Raw genomic sequence first — 24771 nt, forward strand, 5'->3', positions numbered from 1 at the left:
ATGGGCGTTCGGTTCCACTCTTCCCTTCATCGCTGGATATTGACGCACCACCCACTCGAACGTACGACGGACGCCCACCAGCGTCAGTGCCGCGTCCTACAGAGCCTTTGTGATTTCTTCGAAGCCGATCAGCGTTTCAAGCAGCTTCTTAGCTCGACTTGATTCATCCTCTGACAGCAAACCGCCGGTCTCAAAATACTTCAAGTATGCAAAAAGCATTCTGAAAATGTATGTTACCCTCTGAATAGTAATCGGAAAAACTCAAATTAATGTAGAAAAAGGGTACATTTCACTTACGTTTGTTTACCTTTATTTTTGCTGCTGCTATGGACTTCATCCGGCTTCTTCGCATTTGCTTCTACGCCCACAAAGATGGCAAGTTCTGAGAACGTGGATGGAAGTTTCCGGAGCATGTCTACCTAGACGAAAGACTACATATATAACGAACATGTCGAATTTGAGCGCAGCTACGGATGAAACTTTGATAACAAATAGAGAAACGCGATAAATGTTCTACAATAGAAGTCTTCTGCTGTCTTCGTGACCCTAGCACATATGTCTTTGAACGCATCGCCATTCATGCTCATTCGCGTACTTACCATGAGCCTCAGCAATGCCAACAACAACAACAACAACCGCAGTAGCATCAGCAGCAGCAGGATGCGTATATTTTCCTGGTGTTGCGAGATCATCACGGGTCTACGCGGTCAGCTCGACGCCAAGCGACGACGCTGCGATGAACTGACTCGTCAACTCAGCATTGTCCAGGCCTCCCTCCGCCGCTTTGTACGTGACGACCCCGAGTTCGACCGCTCCGACTGCTACGACACTGACGCTGAAGATGACGACTGCCAATGCACCACACCAGAAGTTTTATCCGATGGCGTTCACGTTTGTTCGCACGGAGACCACTTTTGCGTAATCGCGACACTTTGTGGTCACTAAAGAGCGTTGCGAAGCGGGTTTTGATGGAAAGGTATGTCTTCAATATCGCTCGAAGGATCACTCATCATCAATTGTCAAACTTTTTGCGAGGTGTGGTCTGGTATTAAACACCTGAATTGCTGGCCCCATTTCCACCGTAAACTACGAGAGTAGAGAAGTTTACTATTCATTTCTGAACGCTACAACGACATTGTCAAGCCGCAGCTAACTATTTGAGCGAACCAAGATCGAAGGAGAAGTTTGAGGCATTGTATGAACTCATCTCAGAAAGCTGGGCAACCCTCGGTAAGCCGCAATATGCCCAGTGGTTAGAGGACGATAATTACACGAAGCCTTGGAAGTTGTGGTTTGCAACAGCAAGTGACACTCCTGGTGTCGTCCCGAACCAAAATCCAATCGAAGTGCACCGTCGAACGATAAAGGCCACAGCAGTAACTCGTCTCAGAGCAGCAACTGTACATGTCTTTGCTGGAACGCTGCCGAAATTACTGGTGGAATATGCAGGTGACATCAAATTAGAGCCTATTCGGCATTATGTACCTGGACCAGTGAGTACAGAGCATCTTATTCAAGCCAACCAGCTTTGTATTGAAGACAACTATTACCCAACGCAAAGGCAAAACCTCGTAATGCTATTAACAGCATTATTTCAACACAGATTACTGCGTTTTTCGCGATGACAATCTAAACAGACTAAGGATTGACGCCCCTGGACACGTTTGCAGCAGCGTTCCCTTAGTGGCGCGCTCCGCGCAAAACAGCAAGTGGAAAATATCCAGCTTAGGTGCCTATCACTTCATGTTGTACGAGTCCTCGAGCGCCTGCCATTCGAACACGACTGGAGTGCACAATCTTGGTCCGACGAAGAGATAGACAATTCCGACAAAGTTCAAGTCAGACAGGGTGGTTGTGTGCACCTGGCTTAGCAAGCTTGTGTCTCGCAGATAGTCTGGATTTATCAGTTATGCTACGGGGTCTACCGGCGCGAACCAGCTGGGTGTCCCCGAGAAAAAAAAAGTTCCATAATCGGGATCCTGCACGAAAGTCTCAGTTTACTGTCGATACACTGATTAAAGGACTCGTTGAAAAGCCTGCTAGCGTGATTAACTGGAGCGTGTTAAATGCATGGGCATACACTGACAAAGAAAGACAGGATGTTGAAAGAAACTTCGTCGGTAAAATCAAACTGCCTTTCATGAGGGGGGGGGGAATGCGATTTTGGGAAATGGACACGAGGAGATGTCCACGTGGGTGGCCGATGTGTTGGCGAGGGACATCAACTATTCAGTTCGCACGGGGCACACCATTGTTCCCAACTAGCACGTCGACTAGAGCTGTAGTACTAAAGCCTTGTCCAGCTCGCACCTTGCCACTTAACTTTTGGATGTTTGTCGAAGCGTATCGTTTTGTGCATCCAATTGCACGTAATCACAAGAAGAAGAAGAAGACACTAAAGACAAAGACACATGGAGTGTCATAACAAACTAAAAGGGGGGGGGGGAAGTAAGAAAAAAAAGAATGCACGGCACTTATAGGGTGGTACTAACTATTTTCTAATACATGTTCCACTTCATCTCAAAAACGTTGCTTACATTACATCCAACAAATATTAATCGAGTCATCAGATGGATAAATTCAAGTCAAAAGTGCCATAGAATTGATCGTAAAAATATAAATTACCCGACCCCATAGTACCTAATTCCCCTGTGAATTTGCTAATGAATTCAAAATTGTAAGCATGTGTCGCACTTTTCCAACTCACTAGTAGTGAGCTGGAAGAGTGGATGTGGTAGCACTTAGGCAAAAGAAGTCTTGTTGTTGTTCGTGGAGGTGCCCGAGCTCACGTCTTGAAAGCACTCCGATGTGTCACTTAGGTATCCGGGATTTGTTTCCCGAGATCACCAGGTGCTTGGTCAGAGCAGGGTGACTTTATTTTCCTCAGTTGATTCCAGAATGAGCGCTGCCGCTCATTCACTGTTTTCCTATTCAACTCTGCCTTTACATGCATCCCTAGATATCGATGGGTTCACTCCAGTGGCTGGTTCACCTTGAGGTTGCTCGTCAAGAGCCCCGCCCCTTCACAGGACTGCTGCTAATGTTGCTCTAAACGAACTTACCATCACCTTGGCGCTACTGCAATATTCACCGTAGCTAGCCGCAAATACACAATTTCATTCATCTCGCGAGATTTTACGAGAATCTCGTGACAGCATGTTTAATGCGGCCTGGACGTGTCAGGTTAAGCGATATCTTCAGGTATGAAGCTATTTATCCAGCCTCTTTGAAAGTCTCCCAAATTAAAGCACGAACACTCACCAAAGCAAAATCAAAGAAATGATTGCAGGGTCCAAGGAGCTGGTTTGATCGCAGAAGCTTTCTACAGTACTCAATCATTGACTTGTATCGCGTTACAGTGAAGTATTCTGGAAGGTGACGAGGCTACATGTATTGGCGCGATACTCTAACGGTTTGTCTGATGTTTCGCACTTGCGATTACTTTTGGCGTCGTTCGATGTTGGCCTAGCTACGTAGAAACGCTTGTAGCTATTTTTCCTGTTGTTGCGGTCAAAGTTAACGGAACAGACGAGCCGCCTCGAGGCTTGCGTTGAAGTTCACGTCGATGAAAGGGACCTTGGCCTTTTCCCCGAAATTTGTTTGGCTCAAAGCGTTGCGTGCCTCGTCAGTCATTTGTTCCCACATAATGAGATCCTGAAACCCGCGTTTCCTCCTGTCTGTACTCAGAGTTACCGAGCTACCATAGTCGTCGTAGTCCAATCCGTATTCGAGCATGACACTGCTGCCGTTGATGTAGTCAGTGAAGGGTGGGTTGCACGACCAGCGACCGCACGCTGGTGGGGCGTTCTTCAAAAAACGATACCCCCCATTCGGCTTTGAAGTCGACACGGCGAGAATCTTCGGCGTCTCGGCAGCAGGGTTGTCAAGCCACACAACGGCGCTTGCCCACTTGTGTCGGTGACCGTTCTTGGACCAGACCCCGTAGTAGACGTCCTTGGGGAAGTACCAGGCATACATGATGGCCCAGAGATCCTTGAACCAAACAGCTCGACCGTACACTTGCGAGCCTAGAGGTGACCCCTTGCAGTCTCCGTCGCGTTCTCCGGTTTTCTTCAGACCCCCACTCGTCTCCCCCGCGGCATTGACAGCAGGATATGGATGGCACCCGCCGACGATTTGGAGACTCGGTTTGAACTTGACGGCGGCCTTCTCGGATATGGTGGTGGGTTCAGGCTGTGCAAATGGCTGCACTTTATCGTGGCCGATTGAGTCGGCTGCGACAACGCTGAGCGTAGCGGCAGTAATGGTGATGAAAAGCAGCGAATGCAGGTTCATGGTGTGCAGTTCACAGGAGGATTGAAACTGAAATGGTCTCCGAATCGGGATCTGATGGCTGTACCAGAAGAGAATCCGTAGTACTGTACATGTACTGTACACCCGCGACACTTTGCCAGTTGGAAAGGTACGGGAAGGATCATCCTTAGGATGGGACCTTGATAAGTTCTATTTCTGCCAAACTCCATAGCGAAGTCAGTCTTGCAGCACGACTGACTTCGCTTTGAGCAAGATTCTTGCTCAAGCGCGGTATCCGATGCCCCTAACTATTTTAATGTTTACGCGCCTGTATTTCGTCGAGTTGTAGTAATGTTGTACTGTAGTAACGACTACGCGTGCCAACACAACGAGGCACAAACAACAACATGAAGCTTTTATAAGCCCAGGTGAGCCTGTGACCAAGGGACAAATCAAATGACGACGATATCGGTGGAGATGCCCTAGGAGAATACCGAAGAACCTGTGTTATCACATACACTTTAGTGTACCAACATAGACCAGATATTTGATATCCTGTCTATCGGAACCGTACGATTGAATGCAGGGAGGAATCAAATGGATCTATTGAATGTTAAGCTCTGTTACATCTCGGAACATAAGGTCAAAATCATCGCCTAGGCTGAAAGCACGTACAGTCTTATCTAGACGTCCTGCACTGAGGACTTCGTCCAATTTAGCCGCTGGCTGCTCAGGATAGAAGTAGTTGCTATTCTTCTCAATCTCCTTGTAGGCAACCAAATGGTCTAAGAGCTTTATCTAGTGTGACGCGGGGAAGGATGAAACAGTGTGCGTCTACGCCTTACGACCTTCGCCGCCTGGCAGACGAGGTCGTCTTGTGAACGTCGGGGCTGGTTGCGGCCATCGGATGACAAAATGAACTCGGAAACATACAGTTCGAGGCCTGTATGTGGTGCACAGAGGTCCTTCCCGCGCAGACTCTGATTGGCTGTATCATTAGTGTATACCAGAACATATATAGTAGAATGTGATAGCACAGGTTATTCGGTAATAATCACTGATTATCATGATGGTATCGGTGGTCACATTTGTATAGTAGTGTAGTTGCTGCAACATATTTTTTGCATCGCATCTCGAAGTCTACTTGTTTCGTTTTGAACTGAGGTACATTAGTGTCACTTATACTACTTTGAGCTAACGACTGGTGATGACCTTGACGACAGACGTCTCTGACCATCCGACCTTGTGCTCTGGCGTTTATTAACCAGAGCTGCCCCTAGATGTTAAAGTGTCGAGGCCGCGAGCCCCGAAGGGTTCTCTTGATCGTTGTGTTTCAGCCAGTGTCCGACATCGCTGGCAGCATGGTTGAAAATCTTGTCCCATCCCAGTTGTTTACTGTTTCGTAGAGTACTCTAGGTGTGCAGTAATCGTGATAAAATAAAACATCGTGGATTGGCGAACATGCGCCAGTCCAAACAATGGCCGATAACATACCGTATTTCCGTAGTCCTAGACGACAACACACCGACAAGAATTGCCCTCATATGGTTAACAAAAGCTAGGAATTACAGTAACCTGCTTAATTATATTAGTCTTCGCTATCGCTGCAGCTGCATTCACTTCCGATGTTGTCGTCAGAGTCGTCTTCCTTTTCAGCCAGTTTGTAGCTCTTCAGCAACTGGATTAGATCCTCCGTATCCGGTTCAACGGCTTCGTCAGCAGCCACAACGCGATCGTCCATTAGCAATCCCGCCCTTGCAAATCCGTTCAGTGTGGTTGAAGTTGACAGTGCAAACAAACTTGATGTGATCCACTCTGTCACATCGGTTCGAGAAGGACCCGCCACCTTCAAGGACTTTTCGTCGTTTTACTCACGGAGCCCGGCGACTTTTTTTTTATCAACACACCCTGTGGTGAATGGGCGACCCATGGCGCTACATCGGAATGCGGCATAAACGTCAAATTACCAGCACCGAAACGCAAAAATAGACGATGCCATATGGTACAAATCCAGCATTGTTGTTGGATAGACCTTAGGCCCTGGTTTCTCCGTCTGGGTCTGGGTCTGGGGATAAATGAAGATGCAAGTCCCAGACTCTGTCCCCAGATTGCTGGTGCTGGGGATTATGTTGCTGCTACAAATACCCTGTCAAAATCGTTTTTCTAGCTTGAGTCTCCTCGCACCATTCAGATCTCATACACAACCCCAGGGAGGATGCCTCCTCGCAGTTGGAGAGTTGGAAATTTGCGTCGCGCCGGCACGCAAACAAGCGTCATGGAGATGCTGTTGTCGCCCGCCCCGGATGCGACGCTCCGCCTGATGACTTCCCCACCCCCTACGCAACCCGCCACCGTGAGTGCTGCTGGCGGCGGAGAAGATCCCGCCCGCGAAGTAGCTCTGGCTGAGACGAAGCGCGCTCCCCCCGGGGCCCCGAGTACGCGCCACAAGCGCTGCAGCGTCGTTGCCTTTGTCTTCCATGGCAACCACGAGATAGTCTGTCTCTCCGAATTGATGCCTATCTCGGAATAAAATCCTCAAACAATTCCCACCCCCTTGGGGGTGGGAATTAATGGCTTGTCTGGGGATACACAGCCAGCCAATCAGAATCGTTGAATTTATTCCGAGACCCAGACACAGACGGAGAAACCAGGGCCTTAAGAAATAAACGTCCCCTAGGTCTACGAAGATACGGCTATTACCATGATGGTACCGGTTGTCAAGTTGCTGCAACATAATTTTTCCAACGGTGCCGATAGAGTGTGTCATGTACATGTATTCCAATCCTACTACAATTATGCATGTACCATGTGGCTCAGAAAATTAGTGGCAACGGATTTGAGCAAGTTTGCTGCTTGGAGTAAATCGTTGGACGACGTTCAGCGAGTACATATTGGATTCTCACCTCACTCACTCAAGCTACATCTCTTCGCAATTTGCATTCGCAGCTTCACCTGCTCCATCAACCTCTGCTTCTGCCCCAACCTGTCTGCATCTAGGCCCGACGCTGACGCTGCAGCAGACCCTTGTAATCTGTAGCGAGCAGAGGGAGCTTTCAGTTTTACTCACTTGCCTGTCCGACAACCGGTGCAGACTCTGCACTGCAAAGCTACCCCAGTTTTTACACGTTCGCAGCATTGCCAGCATTCATTTTGAGTAGATCTACCATACGAGTAATATGGTATAATATTTTACGTTTAGTTTTATGCACACCAGGTGTACATAGATGCCCTTAGGGTTGTGATGGCCAATCCATTGTAACAAGCCTTGTATCTTGCCCGGCTAGTTGGGCAGATCGTACTGCTCCGCTGCGTCCGTTCGACCGCAGGACTGGAAGTCAATTCCGCACTGGCCGACAGCAGCTAACCGAGCTACTGCGCCGGATCGCTCGTATACACGAACGGATCCTATTTATTAACCTTTACTCCCCACAGAGCCCACGCGTGGGCTCCACAGCCCACGCGTGGGCCCACCTATAAATATTAGTTTAGAAGCTACTGCAAATACCTAGTGTACGTAGTTCGTTTAAAAATAGAGAGGAAGGTCTGAGCTATCCAGCGCTTTTTTTTCGGTCACAAACGAAGCTGTCTTCATGGTAAAACTCGCCGTGGGAAATCGTGTTCAAGGAAAGTCTAAAGGGACACTGGGCAAGGAGGGTGTCGTTCTGTCGATCGACAACAGCAAACGCCAGCCATGGTACAGCGTTCAGTGGGGCGATGGATCAGTACAGGCAGTGTCGGCGCGTGCAATACAGCTACTACAGCCCCTCAATAGCGATGCAGCCACGCGGAACCAGCCTACGGCGTCTCTAGAGTCGATGATCGCTTTACTGTTAGCTGGTGCTGATTCGGGGCTTGGCTCGGGTGACTGGTCATCTTCTGAGTCGGAATCGTCTTCAGAGGAGGAGGAAGATGAAGAAGATAGCGTAGATGTTACGTCTACGATGGTCTCTGGTATTTCTAACGACGGAAAAGTACTTGCCCACAACCGCATCTGGGAATTTTGCTCCGACCTTCTTGTCGACCCTGCAACGCTGCAACGCAAGCGCAAAACGTTTTTTCGTTGGCCATCGACGCTAGCATTAGGAGAAAAAACCTTCGCCAAATATTTCTACTTGATGTACCCGTGGTCAACTATACAAACAACTCTACAGCACACGAATACCAGGTTGGTGGAGCGTAAGCAGCGCCCAATTGCTGACGGCGACTTGCTTCGCTTTCTAGGAGTTCGTCTCGCGATGACAGTCGAGCCTCGACGCGGTCCCTTGCGGACCTACTGGGAAAAAGCAGTCCCTGAGGGCATGGTTGGCACAGCCGCTAACTTTGGCGAGCGCTACTGCATTACCCGACATGCCTTTGAAAATATTTCGGCCGCGCTCTCTTTTTCCGATGATGTACCGTCAGATGACCCATGGAAATCTATTAGGCCGCTGATAGATGGATTTAATTCACGCCGTCGCGATGTAGTATCACCCGGGGAGATTATTTGCGTGGACGAGTGCATGAGCGCCTGGCAGGGAAAAGAGGGTAAATACTGCCACGATGGCATACCTCACAAAACCAAAATCCCAAGAAAGCCAGAAGGCGTGGGTGCTGAGCTCAAAGCTATAGCTGATGGTGATTCGGGCGTGCTATTGGGACTAGATTTGATGGAGGGAGCTGAGCGCCAACATCAGAAGCCATACCACGCGTTGTTTGGCGAGTGCACAGCGATTGTACCTCGGCTTTCTGAAGTTTACAAAGGTAGCGGGCGTACCGTTGTTGCAGACAGTGCGTTTGCTTCGGTTAAAACCCTTGTGCAACTTGAAAATCTTTGCGGCCTTTACTTCATGGGAGTGGTAAAAACAGCATCTCGGGAGCATCCGAAAAAATATATGACGGAGTGGTTTGGCACTGAGCCCGCTCGCGGGTCATTTAAGATGCTACAGAGCAAAACTCCTAAAGGCACCACGATGTATGCTCTCTGCTGGGCTGACCGCAAAGCAAAGTGCCTCATCTCAAACCGCGGAACGTCACTTCTTGGCAATGACAGCGTTCGCCGTCGACACAAGCTCATCTTAGACAATGACCAGCTGAAAACTGTACAGTACGATCGACGTATCCAGCGCTCGCAAATGGTGGAGCTCTTTTTCTCGAAGTTCTCCGTGATTGATGTTCACGATCATCTTCGACAGGGTAGCCTCGAGATGGAACGAACTTGGCACACAATGCAGTGGCAGCACCGTTTGCTCGCTACTGTGTTTGGCATGGTGGTAGTGGATGCTTTCCGTGCCTATCAGTATGAAGCAGTCGAATCTGGGTTCTTAGAATCGGCTATTGTCGACTTCAACGCCTTCATCTCTCAATTGGCCAATCAACTGGTCTTCAATGACTTTGTGATGCACCGCTCGACGAGGGTCACTACTGCTGCTGATTTCCGTGACGACGTAGCGCCACCACCTCACACACTCTATGCATTCAGCACGCTCCCCCAGTACAAGCGTCTTAGTGGAACAATCTTGCGTGCTCAGCGCAAATGCAGTATTTGCGGGCGGAAGGCCTCGTTTTACTGCTCTGGGTGCTCAGACCCACTGCAGAACAATTTCTTTGGTGTTTGTGGCCTGAAGACAGGTCGGGACTGCCACTCGCTCCATTTAAACACTACATTGGGCTAACTAGTAGCCTCTAAACACTCTCTCTAATACATTTTCTGTTGCATTTAACTAATCCGCAAAAGCCCACCCGTGGGATATTTGCCGATCCCACGCGTGGGCTTTCAAGCTGGGTAGTAAAGGTTAAAGAGGCTAGATTACTCAATAGTCCTCAGGTAGTTCGTAGTCACTAGCCCACGGCTAACAACCAGAACCGACCTCAATCAATACAAAGAGAGTTCACCCACCTCACGTGAGCTACTACCTCCACACTCGTTCGTTCGTTCGTTCGTTCAACCCAGCCACACGGCAATCACGCAGCTTCACCGTCCCCAGATCCCACGTCAAGTACGTACACGGCTGATGACGGACTTTGTGTCCACCACCCGCTGGCACCTCACGCCGCCTGAAACCCAGTTAACCACCCAACTGCTCGTCCAGCTGCAGTCACGGACTGCAGAGCACCCGTCGGCACTCTACCGTCCCTCGTTCGCCAAATGAACCGCAGAGCACCCGACGGCACTCTACCGTCCCTCGTTCTCGTTCAATGAGAGCTGTCGCCCTCGTTCGTCGTCTAGCAGCTCGTCACCAAGCTGCCAATGTCGTACGTGCCACTCGTTTCCGTGCGAACAAGCTCTCAACTGCGTCCGCTTGTCTCCGTGCGAGCAGATTCTCAAGTGAGCCCGCTTGCCTTCGAGCCCGCTAATTCTCAAGTGAGTCCGCTTGCCTCCGCGCCTGCCAATTCTCAACTGGGTGGCCATCGTTCACCGCAGCTTTTGGACCAGCCCGTGCTGCCGACCCTTCAGCTCCGAGATCTTCGCCGCCAGCCACTACCAGCCGTCTATTCCGGCCGCCGTCGTCTCGGCGCGACCGCTCGCTGCCAAGATCGCGTTCGTGCGGTCCTCCGTGCTCGCCACCGTCTGGATCCAGCGACTCTCTGTCGCGAACCCACGACAACCATTCTCGTTGACCACGCTGGGCTCGTCGCCTAACTCGTTCGTCATGTCGCCGCTGTTTGTCTCCGCCGTCCAGCGACCCTCCGTCACTAACTCGTGCCAGCCGTTCTCGTAGACCATGCTAGGCTCGTCGCCCAACTTGTACGGCATGTCGCCGCCGTTCATCTCCGCCGACCACCGTGTCGTGCCCACGCTCTACCGGTGCCCCATTACACCACGGTGTTTTATTTTATCACGATTACGACATGCTAGCGTGCTGTACAAACAAGTAAACTTCGAGATGCCACGTGATGACATCGAAGTAAGCCTCGTTGAGTTGGTTCTGGCGGGTTTGCGCGCTAAGCCGGAACGATCATTCATCAACGAAAAGGAGAAGCTGCTTGATGCAGCCTTCGGTCAGTGACGCAACCGTAGGCTGCAATCGAGCAATTCATTTACTTCGAAGGTATATGTAGGAATATGAACCGAGATTTACTGGTCGGGGGAAATCCGCTAAAGAATGGGATTATTTTCGAAGAAATCATTTGTATCTTCGCGTAGCGGTGGCGCCCGGCTAGTGGATTCAATTTGTAGGAAGACTTTGATATGTAAATGTAGGTCCGTGTTTGAGCTGGTAAAATCGCTATCATGTAAGACAACTGTGCTTATCAAAGGTATTCGCTCACTCTGATCTCGCCCAGGCTTCAGAGCTGTATCCTACATGTAAGGCTACTTTCATTCATCCATTCCATGGTCTTGTATAATAAGCCGACAACAAACGCAGGCTTTGGGTGGCAATAATGATTCCTCCGAATGCGCCGCTTCTTACGCCCACGAATCCAGGATTTCCACTGCAAGTTTTCATTTTCATGATCGAACACCTCCACAGCGATTCCAGGGAAGTTGCTATCGATAAGCGCCTTCGGCTGCGGGAGATCCTCCTTTGATGGTGCGTATGTGCGTTGTCGATAATAAGATTGGGCAGGCCTCCGAGAAAATAATATCACTGTCGTAATTACTACCTATTTTATATTATACTGCGGATTATTGTTTTTTTCGTGAAATAATATAGTGTGATACTGACGGAATAATACAAATAAATCCCACAGATGTTGCCAGCCAGTCGTTCCCCGCTGCCATCCATTCACTCGGAGCACGAGTAGCTCCGCACCCAAGCAAGAAAAGCTCATTTTTCAATCCTCCATGTCGTCCCAGCAACTCGCCGCTTTCGTCTACACTGTCGTGGAGCCTGGGCTCTATAGATGCAACATCTGCGAGCAGCCACGCAAGCACTCTCAGCGTACAGGCTACACAAACCTGATGTCGCACCTGAACTCCAAGCATCCCACTCACGGTGACGAGTACGCTGAGTTCCAGCGCCGAAACCTGACCTCCCTTGAGGTGTTCGGCTTCGTGGACGAGGTGACGACCCACATGTACGACTGGCTGCAAGCACAAGCAAACGCTCCGTGAACTACGTGCTCTCTTTGACGCTTGTATGGCGAAACACCCTATCATGGAAGAGTATCTCAAGCGTACTGCCCAGATTGTTCACTCGCCGACCTTTGAATCTGCTGTCATCAAGGTCATGAGCTCTCGTCCTGTTTCCAGTGCCGAGTCCAAGACGCTCGAGCCGTTTCGAACTCCAGAAGGCTCCGAACAGATTGATGAATGTAGTGGGCCTACTTTGGCTCACTACTTTAGCTTACACGTCGCGCTACGTGTATGAGGAAGCGTAGGAGTTTATTAATAACTTGAATTAATTATACTTGAGTCCACAAGTATAATATAAATCAAATAAAACACCAAGTAGCTAGTTTAAGGTAAAATGAGAACTGTATTATTTTGTGAATTGATCTTCCTTCTAAATCTGCTAAAACTGTTTATCATCTATGAAAGGGGTTGACAGCGGCTGGCTGTCAGAGCCCCGCTAATATGCACGTCTCTAATTGGTAGAAAGATGCTACTTTCTACCAATAGGATCTTTGGGTAGGTGTGGACCACTCATTGTGGTGGTCCACTTCAATGTATCCATTGGTGTGCCTTACACCAAGGTGAGGAAGTATCTAAAACCTTTAACAGATATTTATCTGTTAAACCATAAGTGACAAATGTCATGCACAAGTGACAGTTGTCACTTGTGACCGTTGTCGTGCACAAGTGACTGTTGCCACTTGTGTGTGTAACCCCGTTACACCATCCCCCCGTTAAGCTTAGACGTGTCGGTCTCGACACGTCAATTAATATTGACTGCTTGTCAATTGTTTGTGCTGGGGATTTCCGTGCTCATCCGCAATGAGCACGACCAAGCTGAAGACTGCCATTGCAACAGAAGGTAAGCTCTCTGTTGCTGAGTACCATGCGCGGCAGGGCAAGGTGCGCCGCTACCACGGGAACAGACAACGCAGTGTCTGTGTACGATTCTTCGATGTCGACCGCGTCTGTGCATCGACATCTCTAAGCGAATTTATGTTACTTACCGTGACCGGGTAAGCAAGCGCCAAAACACTTCGAGTCCTTCTCGAAGTGAGGCAAGTATTAGCAACTCCACGCTGTTGCGGTGGAGGCTGGTGTCCGTGCGTCGTGCGCACCGTTCGTCCAGGTGGCGGTGCGTATTAGCAACCGCGACCACAACAGGTAGACTATATGTATATCTGAAAGCTTCAATTATCTCCGTGCTAATTATCTAGCACGCGAGCCGTCAGGCGTTGTAGATTACTACAGCGCTCGCACTACCTCCTTGCTGGTAGTGCGTGTTGGGTTTCGTACTCCTTCACCATGTCCAGAACGTCTTCCATCAGGACGTTCCGTGGTTCCCACGTGTCGTGTTGGGGAGGGAAACCTCTCTCCAGCGAATGCGAAAACAATCCGGACCTCGGATTGTTTTCCTATGATCAACAATTCGCTGGACGATCCAGCGAATTTCTCCGCGTGCGTCTCGCAGCGGTGGCGGAGGTGGTGGAAACACGTCCCGATGGTCAACGCCATGTTGACCTTCATCTCGTGTTGCTCCACGACCAAGTGACGGTCGTGGAGTACCTTCAGAGCGCGGCGGTTGCCGCTCTGTCCCTTCGTGTCCCGGCTCTGGCGGTCTCCCAGACCGCCTTGAACGTGCCGGTCGGGCTGTAGGCCCGACTATATTAACTGCTCCAGCGCGACTACGCGCTGGAGAGGAGGGTTTCCCCTGCCGAGTCTGTCTCTTCGGGTCAGACGAGCCACTTGGCTCGTGCTGGAGGTACGGTTTTAACCGCCCGACATAAAATGTCGGGTGGAGCCGCATGCTAGACGGTACGTCTAGCGTGTATGTGTTACCGTGGCGTGCCATCACCGTGAATGGCCCGATGAAGCGCGGAGCAAGCTTACTTGCTCCGAAATCCGAAACTGCATGTTTAGGCAGGTTTTGAGTGATAACAAAACCAATGAATCCACGTTGAATTCATTTGTGTTGCCCCTGCCAATATTATAGGCGTTCAGCTTCTGTTTATCCACAGAAGCTGCAATCGTGTGCTGGACAAACCGAATTACGGCTTGTCTTTTATTGATAAAGTCAATCGCATCCGAGCTGAACTCGTTCAGCTCGCTCTCCGCAAGAGGCCCGGCCTCTGCGTGGTTCTTCGCGGTGTCTGCGCCCTGCGCAGACCCGTGGTCCTTGTTCCTTGTGGAGTCTGTGTTCTGCACAGACTCGTTTTCCTTGTTCTGGGGGTCAGCGCACTGCGCTGACCCTTGGTTCTTCCTGCCAAGGTCTGCGCCCCGTGCAGACCTGGTTGTCTTGTTCCTTGTTGTTGCAGCTGACACTGTGCAAGTGTCAGCGGTTTTCTGCGGCTGCTGTATTGCAGTCGTACATCCTCCCCCACTTAAAGTGGGAGCCACCACTCCGAGTAAACTCGGCAGACGGGGATGCCGCATGGCATTTACATAAAACGGTGTATGCCCGGTCGAGGCATACACCGAGTTGTTGATGGCGAATTCCGCCATCGACAAACACTCGCTCCAGTATTGGAACGAGTGAGCGTAGCTCTTCAGAATGTCGACGAGCACGAGGTTCACGCGCTCGGTTTGGCCGTCCGTCTGCGGATGATCCGCAGTCGACATTGAAAGCTGGCTCCCAAGAAGTGTAAACACTTCTTGCCACAGATTCGCTGTTAAGCGTGAGTCTCGGTCCGACACAATGTCGGTCGGCATGCCATGGTGTTTGAACACCATGTCAACGAACAGACGGGCCGTCTGCTTCGCAGCCACTTCTGCCGGCACTGCAGCAAGATGTGTCATCTTGCTGAAGCGGTCGACGAAGACCACGACACCGGTATTCCCTCCGCTGTCCGGGGGAAGACCAAAGATGAAGTCCAAAGACATGGACTTCCAACACTCCGACGGAGTCGGTAGTGACTGCAAAGGAGCCTGCGTGAATAGCACAGGCTTTACGCGTTGGCACACCTCGCAAGCACGGATGTACTTGCGCACCCACTTGTACTGATGGTGCCAGTAGAAGTCACGCGTGAGAAGGACGTATGTCTTCTCACGTCCGAGATGTCCCGCAGACGGGGCATCACGAGATTCATACATGATCCTGAGGCGCAGGTCATGGTCATTTGGCACGACAACGCGGACCGCGTTGTCGTCGACTGCATTATAAAGAAGCAGTCCGTCGTGCACCCGATATCGGTGTGCACGCGCACGAAGGTGCTTGGGCAACTTCTGACGAGCCTTGTCAGAAGGTGTTGTGCCATAGGCCAGCAAGAGTTTCGCGTCCGCGTCGTGCGCGTCCGCGGCCTTCACGTCGTCCAACAGAGACGACGTGGGTGTGCTCGTTCGCATGGCGTCAATGGCATTGACGTCAGCAGCTTCTGCGTAGTCCGGCCGACGTGATAATGCGTCGGCCACCACATTCAATCTTCCGGGTTTGTATTCGACCCGGAAGTTATATTCTGCAAAGAATGAGAGCCATCTCCCCATTCTTTGTGATATGTGTGGCGACATCACTGCAGTGCGCAGTGAAGCATGGTCGGTGTAGACCACAAATGGTCTACTTCCAAGCAAATACACTCGGAACTTTGCGAGTGCGTACTTCATGGCAAGGAATTCCTTGTCGTGTACCGGATAATTACGCTCAGCTGGCTTCAGCTGACGCGATTGGTAGTAGACGACATGATCACGGCCCTCGTGATCGTGCTGCATCAACGCACATCCGATCGCGAAGTCGGATGCGTCACATACGACGTGAAATGGGCGGTCTTGGTCAGCCACTGCCAAGATCGGCGCCTCAGTCAAGCCCCGCTTGACTGCATCGAATGCCGTCTGGCAATCGGGTGTCCAATTCCACACAGCTTCTTTCTTGAGAAGCTGTGACAGCGGGCGGATCTTGCCCGCGTAATCCTCCACGTACTTGCACAAGTACGTGGCCAAGCCAAGGAACTGCCGCAGTTCCTTGACACTTGAAGGCGTTGGCCATTCATTTATCACTCTGACCTTTTCCGGGTCAGGGCGAACACCATTTTTCCCTACGAGACACCCGAGGACGGGTATCTCGCTCGCCCCGAAGATACACTTCTTCAGGTTCGCGTAGAGCTTATGCTTTCGCATAAGCTCAAGTAGCTTCCGGAGATGCACCCTGTGCATCTCTACGTCGGTCTTCCCGTCCACATCCCGGCTGTGGATGAATACATCATCGAAGTAGCTCGGTGCGAAGTCGCGCACCGAGCGCAACAAGTGCGTCACGCACCTGTTGAAGGTCGCAGGGCATTCTTAAGCCCCTGTGGCATTACTAGCCATTCCCAGAGCATGCCGCTTGGCGTGCTCACTGCCGTGAGAGGGATATCGCTCTCACGCATTAGGATTTGGTAGAATCCATCTCGCAAGTCGAGAGCACTGTAAACGGTGCTCCCGGCCATCGAATCGATGATAACATATTTTCGCGGTATCGGCGTCTGCGCCGGTACCGTCGCATCGTTCAGCTTGTTGTAGGCATGAACGATGCGCCATCCGCCCTGTGGCTTCTTGACACAGAACGTCGGAGCACTGTGCGGGGACTTTGATTCCCGCACTTGTCCTGCTTTACGACGACTTTCAAAGAAGTCGTCGATTGCTTTTACTTGCTCTCGCGGCAGTGGCCACTGCCGCGTGACACAGTACTTCGTGCCCGGCACGAGATCGATCTCGTGCTGAATGCTTATATCCCGCGGAAGCTCCGCAGGAATCTCTTCCGGGAGTACGTCTTTGTACTCCCTCAACAATTCGTAATAGGGACTCGACCGTAACGAGTCCCAACCTTGTTCCTCGAAGCGCTCCCGCTTCGTCTTCGCACTGAGAGTATCTTCACTCTCAGTGGTATTTCCCATGAAGAGCTGCCTCAGCTCTTCGCTCTCGCTCTCCGTTCTTTCGCTGTTCGAAAGAACGCAGACCTGCTCGATGCGTCCATCGTGCAAGTCGCGCGTGAAGCGATTCCAGCTCATGGCTGGAAGCGAAATCAACTCCGACGCCGTCGTCGGAGGACTAGCGAGTTCCATCTCACGATACTGGAATCCAGTATCGGTGCGCGTCAAGACGCTTAGCGTCTTGACATTCGGCGTCACCGCCGCAGTCTGCCCAGCAGATTGCTCTTGTTGCGTCTCGGTCCCGGACCGAGACTTGCGCAGCGTTTTCCGCTTGCGCTGTCTTCTTGTTGTGCGGAGCCCGGATCCGCACAGTTGTTCTTCTGGTCCAGGCCCGGACGTGGACAGTTGTTCGCCGGCGGACCCTGTCCGCGGGCGCGCGGTATCAAGTCCGGCTTGACCGCATTTTCCTTCGTGCAGCCCGGCTGTACGGTAATGTGCCCTTTTGCCGGCAGACTCTGTCTGCGGGCGCGCGATATCAAGCCCGGCTTGATCGCATGCAGATTGCGTCAGTGCAGTACGTTTGCAACCGTCCGCACTGTTTGCAGCGTCAACCCCCGGAGTTGACACGCCTTCGTCACCTCGACGCCATTCATTGGTGGAGCCCCTCATGACCGAGGGTGCGTCGGCTCCCGGAGCCGACGCGTCGTTGTTGAGCTGACCTCTTCGGGTCAGGGACTGTCCCATGCGTACTTGAACGCGAGTGCTGGTTCCCGGAACCGACACATCCTCATCGTCCGACGTCGGCAGCACCGCCGACATGGATTCCTCTTGTGCGCATCCTCGCGCACCCCTTGGGCACCCCGGGACAGCGGCATTAACCGTCGACTGGCGAGTCGCGCGCACCTGCTGGAGCGTGCGTTGCGGTAACAGGGCCATCGCTCTCTGTTCCGCTGTCGCGGCCGAAGCGCACGAGCGTACGTTTCTTCCAGTCTATCACCGGATCATGCCGTGCAAGCCACGGCATGCCCATAACAACGTCGAACTTATCGTCCAGGTCCAGGACGATAAAGTGTTCGACAAATACCCGTTGTTTGTACGAGAAGCGCACGTTCTCGACGCGCTTCTCGGTCTTCACGATGGCACCTGTTGCCAATCGAACTTCCGGAAGACTTCGAGGTACCTTTACCTCCTCGAAGTCAAGACTAGGTAAACTCCGCAGTCGAACAAAGTTGTTCGACGCACCCGAATCTATCAGAGCGCGAAGAGAGTCGCTCGCTCTCGTCGACATTACCTTCAAGATGACCAGGTTCGGCCTGTCATCTTGCTTCTTGCAGCGAGATCTGGTCTCACTGGGGACTGCAGTCCTCGGTGTCGCGTGCCAGATGTCGGCACGCGTGACTGCATTACCAGTAGGGCGCCCCGCGCCTACTGGATGTTCACGTTTTTTGTTTGTTTGCGGCGATGCCCGGCATCGCCACGACGGCCACCATTGTAGTGCACGGGAGCCGTGCACTCTCTGGCAAAGTGACCGATCCTTCCGCAACGGAAGCATCGCACATTACTTCCGTGCTGCTGGTGACCAGCAGCCGTTGCATTCGAGAGGTCCATTGGTTCCGGACCTCCCGTGCTCACTATCGGGCGCGGTTGCGACCTCGGCACATTCGCATGTAGTTTAGCCTGCCGCAGGCTAAACCCTTCTTGCATTGCGAGAGTAATCGCAACTTCGAGAGTACTCGTGTACTCTCGGAAGAGATAGGTCTTCACAGGCCCATCTCTCAGTTCCTTCATGAACGTGACGACTTTAGTCGCCTCGTCTATCGGGTTGGTCACGATGTTCGAGACCAAGTACCGTGCACGCTGCGCGTAAGCATGGACGTCCTCGACCGGAACTCGTTTTGCGGGGGCTCAAACGCTTGTCTGAGTTCCTCTTTGAATATCTCGTACGTGCTAAAGCACGTAGGATCTGAGAGTCGGCGTCCGCACGCCCAACTCCTCGCTCGTCCGCCAAGTCATGACATGGCGAACGCAACCTTTGACAACGGGTCGACGATACGTCGAGCCGCTATGGCTGTGTCGAGTTCGACAAGCCATCGGAGGAGAGGCTCTCCCTCTCTTCCTACATAATTGCTCACGCTCAATTTTAATGATTGAGCACGCGGTGTCGTCCCCGACGACGCCGTAACTGAGGAAGCCGCATCACGCTGCTCCTTCATGATGAACCCCAGAGCAACATCATGTTGCTCTGTCGGCGATAGCGTACGCAGCATCGTAGCTATCGCCGCCTCCCCAATGACTGTTGACAGTCGTTGGAGGGCCTCCCACTCTGGGTCAGACAGGTGGGGGCAGTCAGCGCGTGCAACATGCGTTGCAGGCGTGTTGGAGCTCTCCATGGGCACCTCCGTGCTCATGTGGTTCTCGGCTCCGCGTTCGTACACCCTGTACGAACGTCACGTAGTCGGTGGTTGGACGGACTACTAAGTGCTACCAGGTGTAGTGGGCCTACTTTGGCTCACTACTTTAGCTTACACGTCGCGCTACGTGTATGAGGAAGCGTAAGTACTTAGTAATTACTTAGGTTAATTATATTTGAATACACAAATATAAGTTAAGTAAGAAAGGATTCCAAGTGACTTAGATTAGGTAAAATGAGAACTGTAGTGTTTGTAAATTGATCTTCCTCTAAAATCTGCTAAAACTGTTTATCATCTATGAAAGGGGTTGACAGCGGCTGGCTGTCAGAGCCCCGCTAATATGCACGTCTCTAATTGGTAGAAATATGCTACTTTCTACCAATAGGATCTTTGGGTAGGTGTGGACCACTCATGTGTGGTGGTCCACTTCAATGTATCCATTGGTGTGCCTTACACCAAGGTGAGGAAGTATCTAAAACCTTTAACAGATATTTATCTGTTAAACCATAAGTGACAAATGTCATGCACAAGTGACTGTTGCTACTTGTGTGTGTAACCCCGTTACAATGAAGAACCGGCTGCTGACGTTGCTAGCCAGATTTTTCGCCGTGCTAAGAAGCCCCGCACCTCGCAGATGCGCGCTGTTGACTATGTCCCACTACTTGGTGCAATTCCCCCAACCAGTAACCGATGCCAGCGGTTATTCTCGGAGTGTAAGTACGTGCTTGAGTCGCACCGTGCTTCCATGCGCTCAGCAACCTTCGAGAGACTGATGTTTCTAAAGGCTAACCGGGATCTATGGAACACGCCAACGCTCGTGCCGTGATCTTAGAGTTAAGGCTGGCCGCAACAATACATTGAAAATTGCGGTATTGCGGATTATTGATCGTCTTGATATTGCACTATGTATTACTGGTGGGTGCGTTGCCTGCGTATATTGACTACGGTATTTTCGGAGGCCTGAGATTGGGCTCGCCAAATAGGTAGTTGTCGACGCGGAACTCGCCAGCGAACCTGCGCGCGGATTAACAGTGGCAGTTCACGAAAAAGACAGCAAAGAATAGACGTCCAGCGAGAACATTCGTACGGAGAACATGTACAGAACCGAAAATGCGGCACCCGAGAAATGAACCAGCTTCTCTTTCACGTGCGTATCTTCAGTCTGATGACTCCAGATGATAAAATTGATTGCGTCAAAATGCGCATGGAAGCTGAAGCGGAGGCGGGCATGTGTGGCGATGGAGGAAATGACTGCGGAGCTTTGTACATTGCTCACGCTGGTATTGCCTTGAGCGACGCGGATGCATCAGTAGTGTCGCCATTTAATAGCAACCCCAGACCGTTAAATCCGTGGTGGATACTTGTCGTGAGGGACGATGCAGCCTAGCCACGTCGTCTGCCTCTGCCAAATTCCTCATCATGTACGGCGTCATCGCATCCACACTACGCCTGTTCCGTTGGTAAAACGCCACCATTTTGTCCGAGTGGAGCTTCATCCTGGCCGATGGTTTCACGCTCAGGGCTGCTCGATATGCAATTTTGCGTGTATGTCCTCATTCAAATGGCGGTGAAATAGTTATTGTATTATTCTACAGGCTAACTGCGCATCTTGCGCCTAATGGCCTGGACACTCCCAACATCCCAGAAGTCTATATTGTAAGCAAGGAACATCAACACCTCCAGCGTGTTGACATCCATGCTCTTGCGCATGTCGGTGTAGACCATCTTTGCCCGCGAAAAAAAAAAACTCTCGCACTCATTTGACGTCGGTGGCACACAAGCCACTTGCATATAGCTCGTGCGTGCGGTAGTCACCTTCTAAAAGACCGGCGCCAAAAAGGAGCGAGTCGTTTCCTCCGTAGGCGGGGCAATAGCTGCACACCTGAAGGTCTCGCACGCATCTTGTTCGCGAGTTGTCACGCGGGCGCCAGTAATGATTTTCGTGATGCCAGTCTCCAGTGCTGGGTAGCAGAGGTCGGAAAAAATAGTGCAATACAATAAATAATCAGTTTTTTCAATATATTTTTTTATTACTGGACTACACTGACTTCAATACAATATAAAATTGACCCAATTATTGGCAATAAATTTGTAAAAAGTGCCCCTACCGAAAGAAAGTCTAGCCAATAAACCTCCAGTCTATAGGCCAGGGTCACTTGAGTGCAGTATCACCGCTGGCGCAACACTGTGTGCGCCCTGGCTGTCGGGCTATAGAGACTGCTACGTATTGCTTCTTCGAGTGTGACCCCGTCCAGGTGTTGTGACAGAACGGGCTCCAGATTTTCGATGCTCCCTGGGGTGGAAGCTGCTGATCTTCCCGTATGACCGCGATGTCCATGACGAATGGCGCCATCTTCGTGAGATCCTTCTATGGCGCATCTACACAGCCATGCGCCTCCAGAACGATATTTATTTCCACGTGTGCGTGCGATCAGCGCATACATTCTCCGTTTGAGCTGCTCATTTGACACCACTACCAGCACCTCTATCGCCGATCAACCGAGTTTAATCTTAACAGTGACGTGATCAGGACAGTTTTGCGCCTGGGGTTCCCTGAACTTGTTGATGGCGCCGTTCAACTCCCAGCTAGCACCTTTAGATCGAGCCTACTTTCTTGAAAATTGCGATCTCAACTGCTATATCACTCTGTAAAGTGATATAAGTCGTACCATTTCTGTACCAATACAATATAAATTGCGGCAATTTTTATTATTGTTTAGCTTTAAATTGCAGTTTTTATTAGTGGCAGCTGGTGGATCCAATTCAATATCATGCTGTATTGGCGGACCTCTGCTGGGTAGTTCACGATGGGCGTCCGGTGCCAGTCTTCCCTTCATCGCTGGAAATTGACGCACCACCCAGTCGAATGCGGCAAGTTTGCGTGGAGATCGCCGAGTCATAGCGAATTCGATCATGGCCATCGCTCGGCCCACCACTTTCCCCATGAATCGTAGCACGCAACGCAACCCAATCGAGTTATCGACTCCAACTTGCTTCGGGAGGATATTCACTCCTATGCAGCTAGTGACTTGGATCACTGGCTGGAGCGCAACAGTGATGAGAACTCTTCGGGGTTCGAGGCCTCCCCACCTTGACGGCTGGGGACAGCACTGAGTGTAACAACTCAGGGCATCGACGTAGGGAGGTTGGTTAGAGACGACCACCGACTAGGTCATCGCTGTCGTTAGCCAAGAAGTTAAGTGGCATCAATATACAGTACCTCAATGACAAAAACAAAAACTTTCCCCATGAATGCAAGGAGGCAGGAGAGACGGAGAATCTCGCCAGGCACAATCCCAACACAAGATCATTGCAGGGAGAAGTGAACTAGTCGACGTCATGACATAAATTTTTTTGACGTTGATCCAGAGGACAAGCAATTGTTGTCGTGGAAAGTCGATGAGGCCTTAACCATAAAGCTAGAGGTGTATTACTTTCCACCGTAACCTCATCTTGTACATACTGTGCACGGACGTCAGCCAGTAGCAGATACAACACCGTAGCGGCGGAAGGGGCTTCGTAGTGTCGGCAACGAACTTAAGTTCCATCGAGGAGGTGATTCAAGAACAACAGCTGGTCCACATAGTATGGACGACTAATCACTTGACCGTCTTATTATAATAATGATCGACATCCGTTGCAGCAGCTTGCGTGATTGTATCCGGTGTGCAGCTTGCGTGAGTGCATCCGGTCACCGGCGTTCAAACAACTGCACACCGTAATCCGGTGTGCAGTTGTTTGGACAAAACAGCTCAGTCGAGTCCACGGTTCCCCCAAAGCTTGCGCCAAGCAGGTTACCGAAGCCGACCTCGGGATCATTTTCAGTCTGCAATTTTCCTGCTTCCAGCGAATACTCTCCAAGCCGACACAAGTCCAAGATTCCGAAGCATGTCGCTCATCAACGTCGACCTTCACGCTCTTGCAACCGGCGGTGCCGGCTACCTCGCCTCGATTTACGCCGGAAACGCCACCAACCCGGCCCTCTCGTTGCTGTCATATGATACGTCCTTCGCGGACGTAATTGGCACCAGCACCTCAGCCCAATTGGTCGCCAACGTGGACTGGAAGGCCTTTCACGAGGGTGGTGTGTACAATAAGAAGGACAACACCCTCTACATCTCGTCCAACTATGTCTCGCTCGCTGACAACATCAACATCACGGCCGTCTCGCTCGACGATTTATCCGTTAGAAGCACTCAGTTCGCGGGTCTCACGATGGCCAACGGAGGCTCATCGTACTACCCGCCCGGCGCCGACCTGAAATGTACGCCACCACAGCATGTTTGGTGCGACCAGGGTGACCTCGAGTCGTATGCCCAGCTTGTTGCTGTGGACGTTAACGCCAACACGTCTGAACCGCTGGTCATCGGCTACAATGGCCGTAACTTCACAAGCGTGAACGATGTTCGACAACATCCCGTGACGGGCGATCTCTGGTTCACGGACCCAGAGTACGGTTACATCCAGAACTTCCGCTCAGAGCCTCAACTACCCAGGCAGGTCTACCGTTTTGAGCCGTCGACAGGTGTTGTCCAGGTCGTCGCTGACGGTTTCCGAGAACCGAATGGTCTAGAGTTCTCCCCTGACTACAGTACCCTCTATGTGTCTGACACTGGCGCTCGGGAATCGGACCTGGACCTCACTCGCCCAGCCACCATTTACGCTTACGACGTCATAAATAATAAGAGACTCGGAAGTAAGCGCATGTTCGCAGTGGCAGACAGCGGGATCCCCGACGGTGTGCACACGGACACAGACGGTAACGTCTGGGCTGGCTGTGGCGACGGTGTACACGTGTGGAACTCTGACGGAGTTTTGCTCGGCAAGATTTACATTGGTGAGGCGTCAAGCAACTTTGCGTTCGCCCCGGGCAAGGTTTTCGTGTTCGCCGATTACCGACTTTGGGTCGTCGAAGGTATTAACGCGCTGGGGCGGGAAGTGTGCAAGGACTTTGGCACCGACAGCGATCCGCGATGCTCCAAGCACTAAGTTGTGCAGTTTTGAGTCCCTATTACACTCAGCGCGTGGGTGGTCAGGGTTTTACAGTAATCCGACTGGGCAGTACAAAACAGTACTACAGTAGCAGTACTATTAGTATTGTAATCAGTAGTTTGCGCAATGTCGTACCATCTACTACGATAGTGCAGATAGTACTAAACTTTTTGAACACCCAATACCCTTCCGATATGTTGGAAATATATAATCAATTGGCAGAGGGTTCTACAGAACAAAA

At 51.2% G+C, this 24771-nt stretch overlaps 4 protein-coding genes across 4 annotated transcripts; 2 read left to right on the forward strand and 2 right to left on the reverse strand.

Moving 5' to 3' along the window:
• Positions 1-3516: 3516 nt before the first annotated feature.
• Positions 3517-4296, reverse strand: IUM83_02898 (necrosis inducing-like protein NPP1 type; the record flags this gene model as incomplete). Its single annotated transcript, XM_067926857.1, has 1 exon — positions 3517-4296. The coding sequence occupies one exon, from the start codon at positions 4294-4296 to the stop codon at positions 3517-3519; it is 780 nt and encodes a 259-aa protein (XP_067784408.1).
• Positions 4297-9203: 4907 nt separating this feature from the next.
• IUM83_02899 (Protease inhibitor EpiC4) lies at positions 9204-9905 on the forward strand (the record flags this gene model as incomplete). Its single annotated transcript, XM_067926858.1, has 3 exons — positions 9204-9284; positions 9339-9490; positions 9647-9905. 3 exons carry the CDS (start codon positions 9204-9206, stop codon positions 9903-9905), a joined length of 492 nt encoding a protein of 163 aa, XP_067784407.1.
• An 806-nt stretch (positions 9906-10711) lies between these two features.
• On the reverse strand, positions 10712-11002 carry IUM83_02900 (uncharacterized protein; the record flags this gene model as incomplete). The annotated part of the gene is made up of 1 exon (XM_067926859.1): positions 10712-11002. One exon carries the CDS (start codon positions 11000-11002, stop codon positions 10712-10714), a length of 291 nt encoding a protein of 96 aa, XP_067784134.1.
• Positions 11003-23426: 12424 nt separating this feature from the next.
• IUM83_02901 (SMP-30/Gluconolaconase/LRE-like region) lies at positions 23427-24527 on the forward strand (the record flags this gene model as incomplete). Its single annotated transcript, XM_067926860.1, has 1 exon — positions 23427-24527. One exon carries the CDS (start codon positions 23427-23429, stop codon positions 24525-24527), a length of 1101 nt encoding a protein of 366 aa, XP_067784133.1.
• Positions 24528-24771: the final 244 nt, after the last annotated feature.

The sequence above is a fragment of the Phytophthora cinnamomi genome (assembly GCF_018691715.1).
Source record: "Phytophthora cinnamomi strain GKB4 chromosome Unknown Contig92, whole genome shotgun sequence".
NCBI classification, from domain to species: Eukaryota; Oomycota; class Peronosporomycetes; order Peronosporales; family Peronosporaceae; genus Phytophthora; species Phytophthora cinnamomi.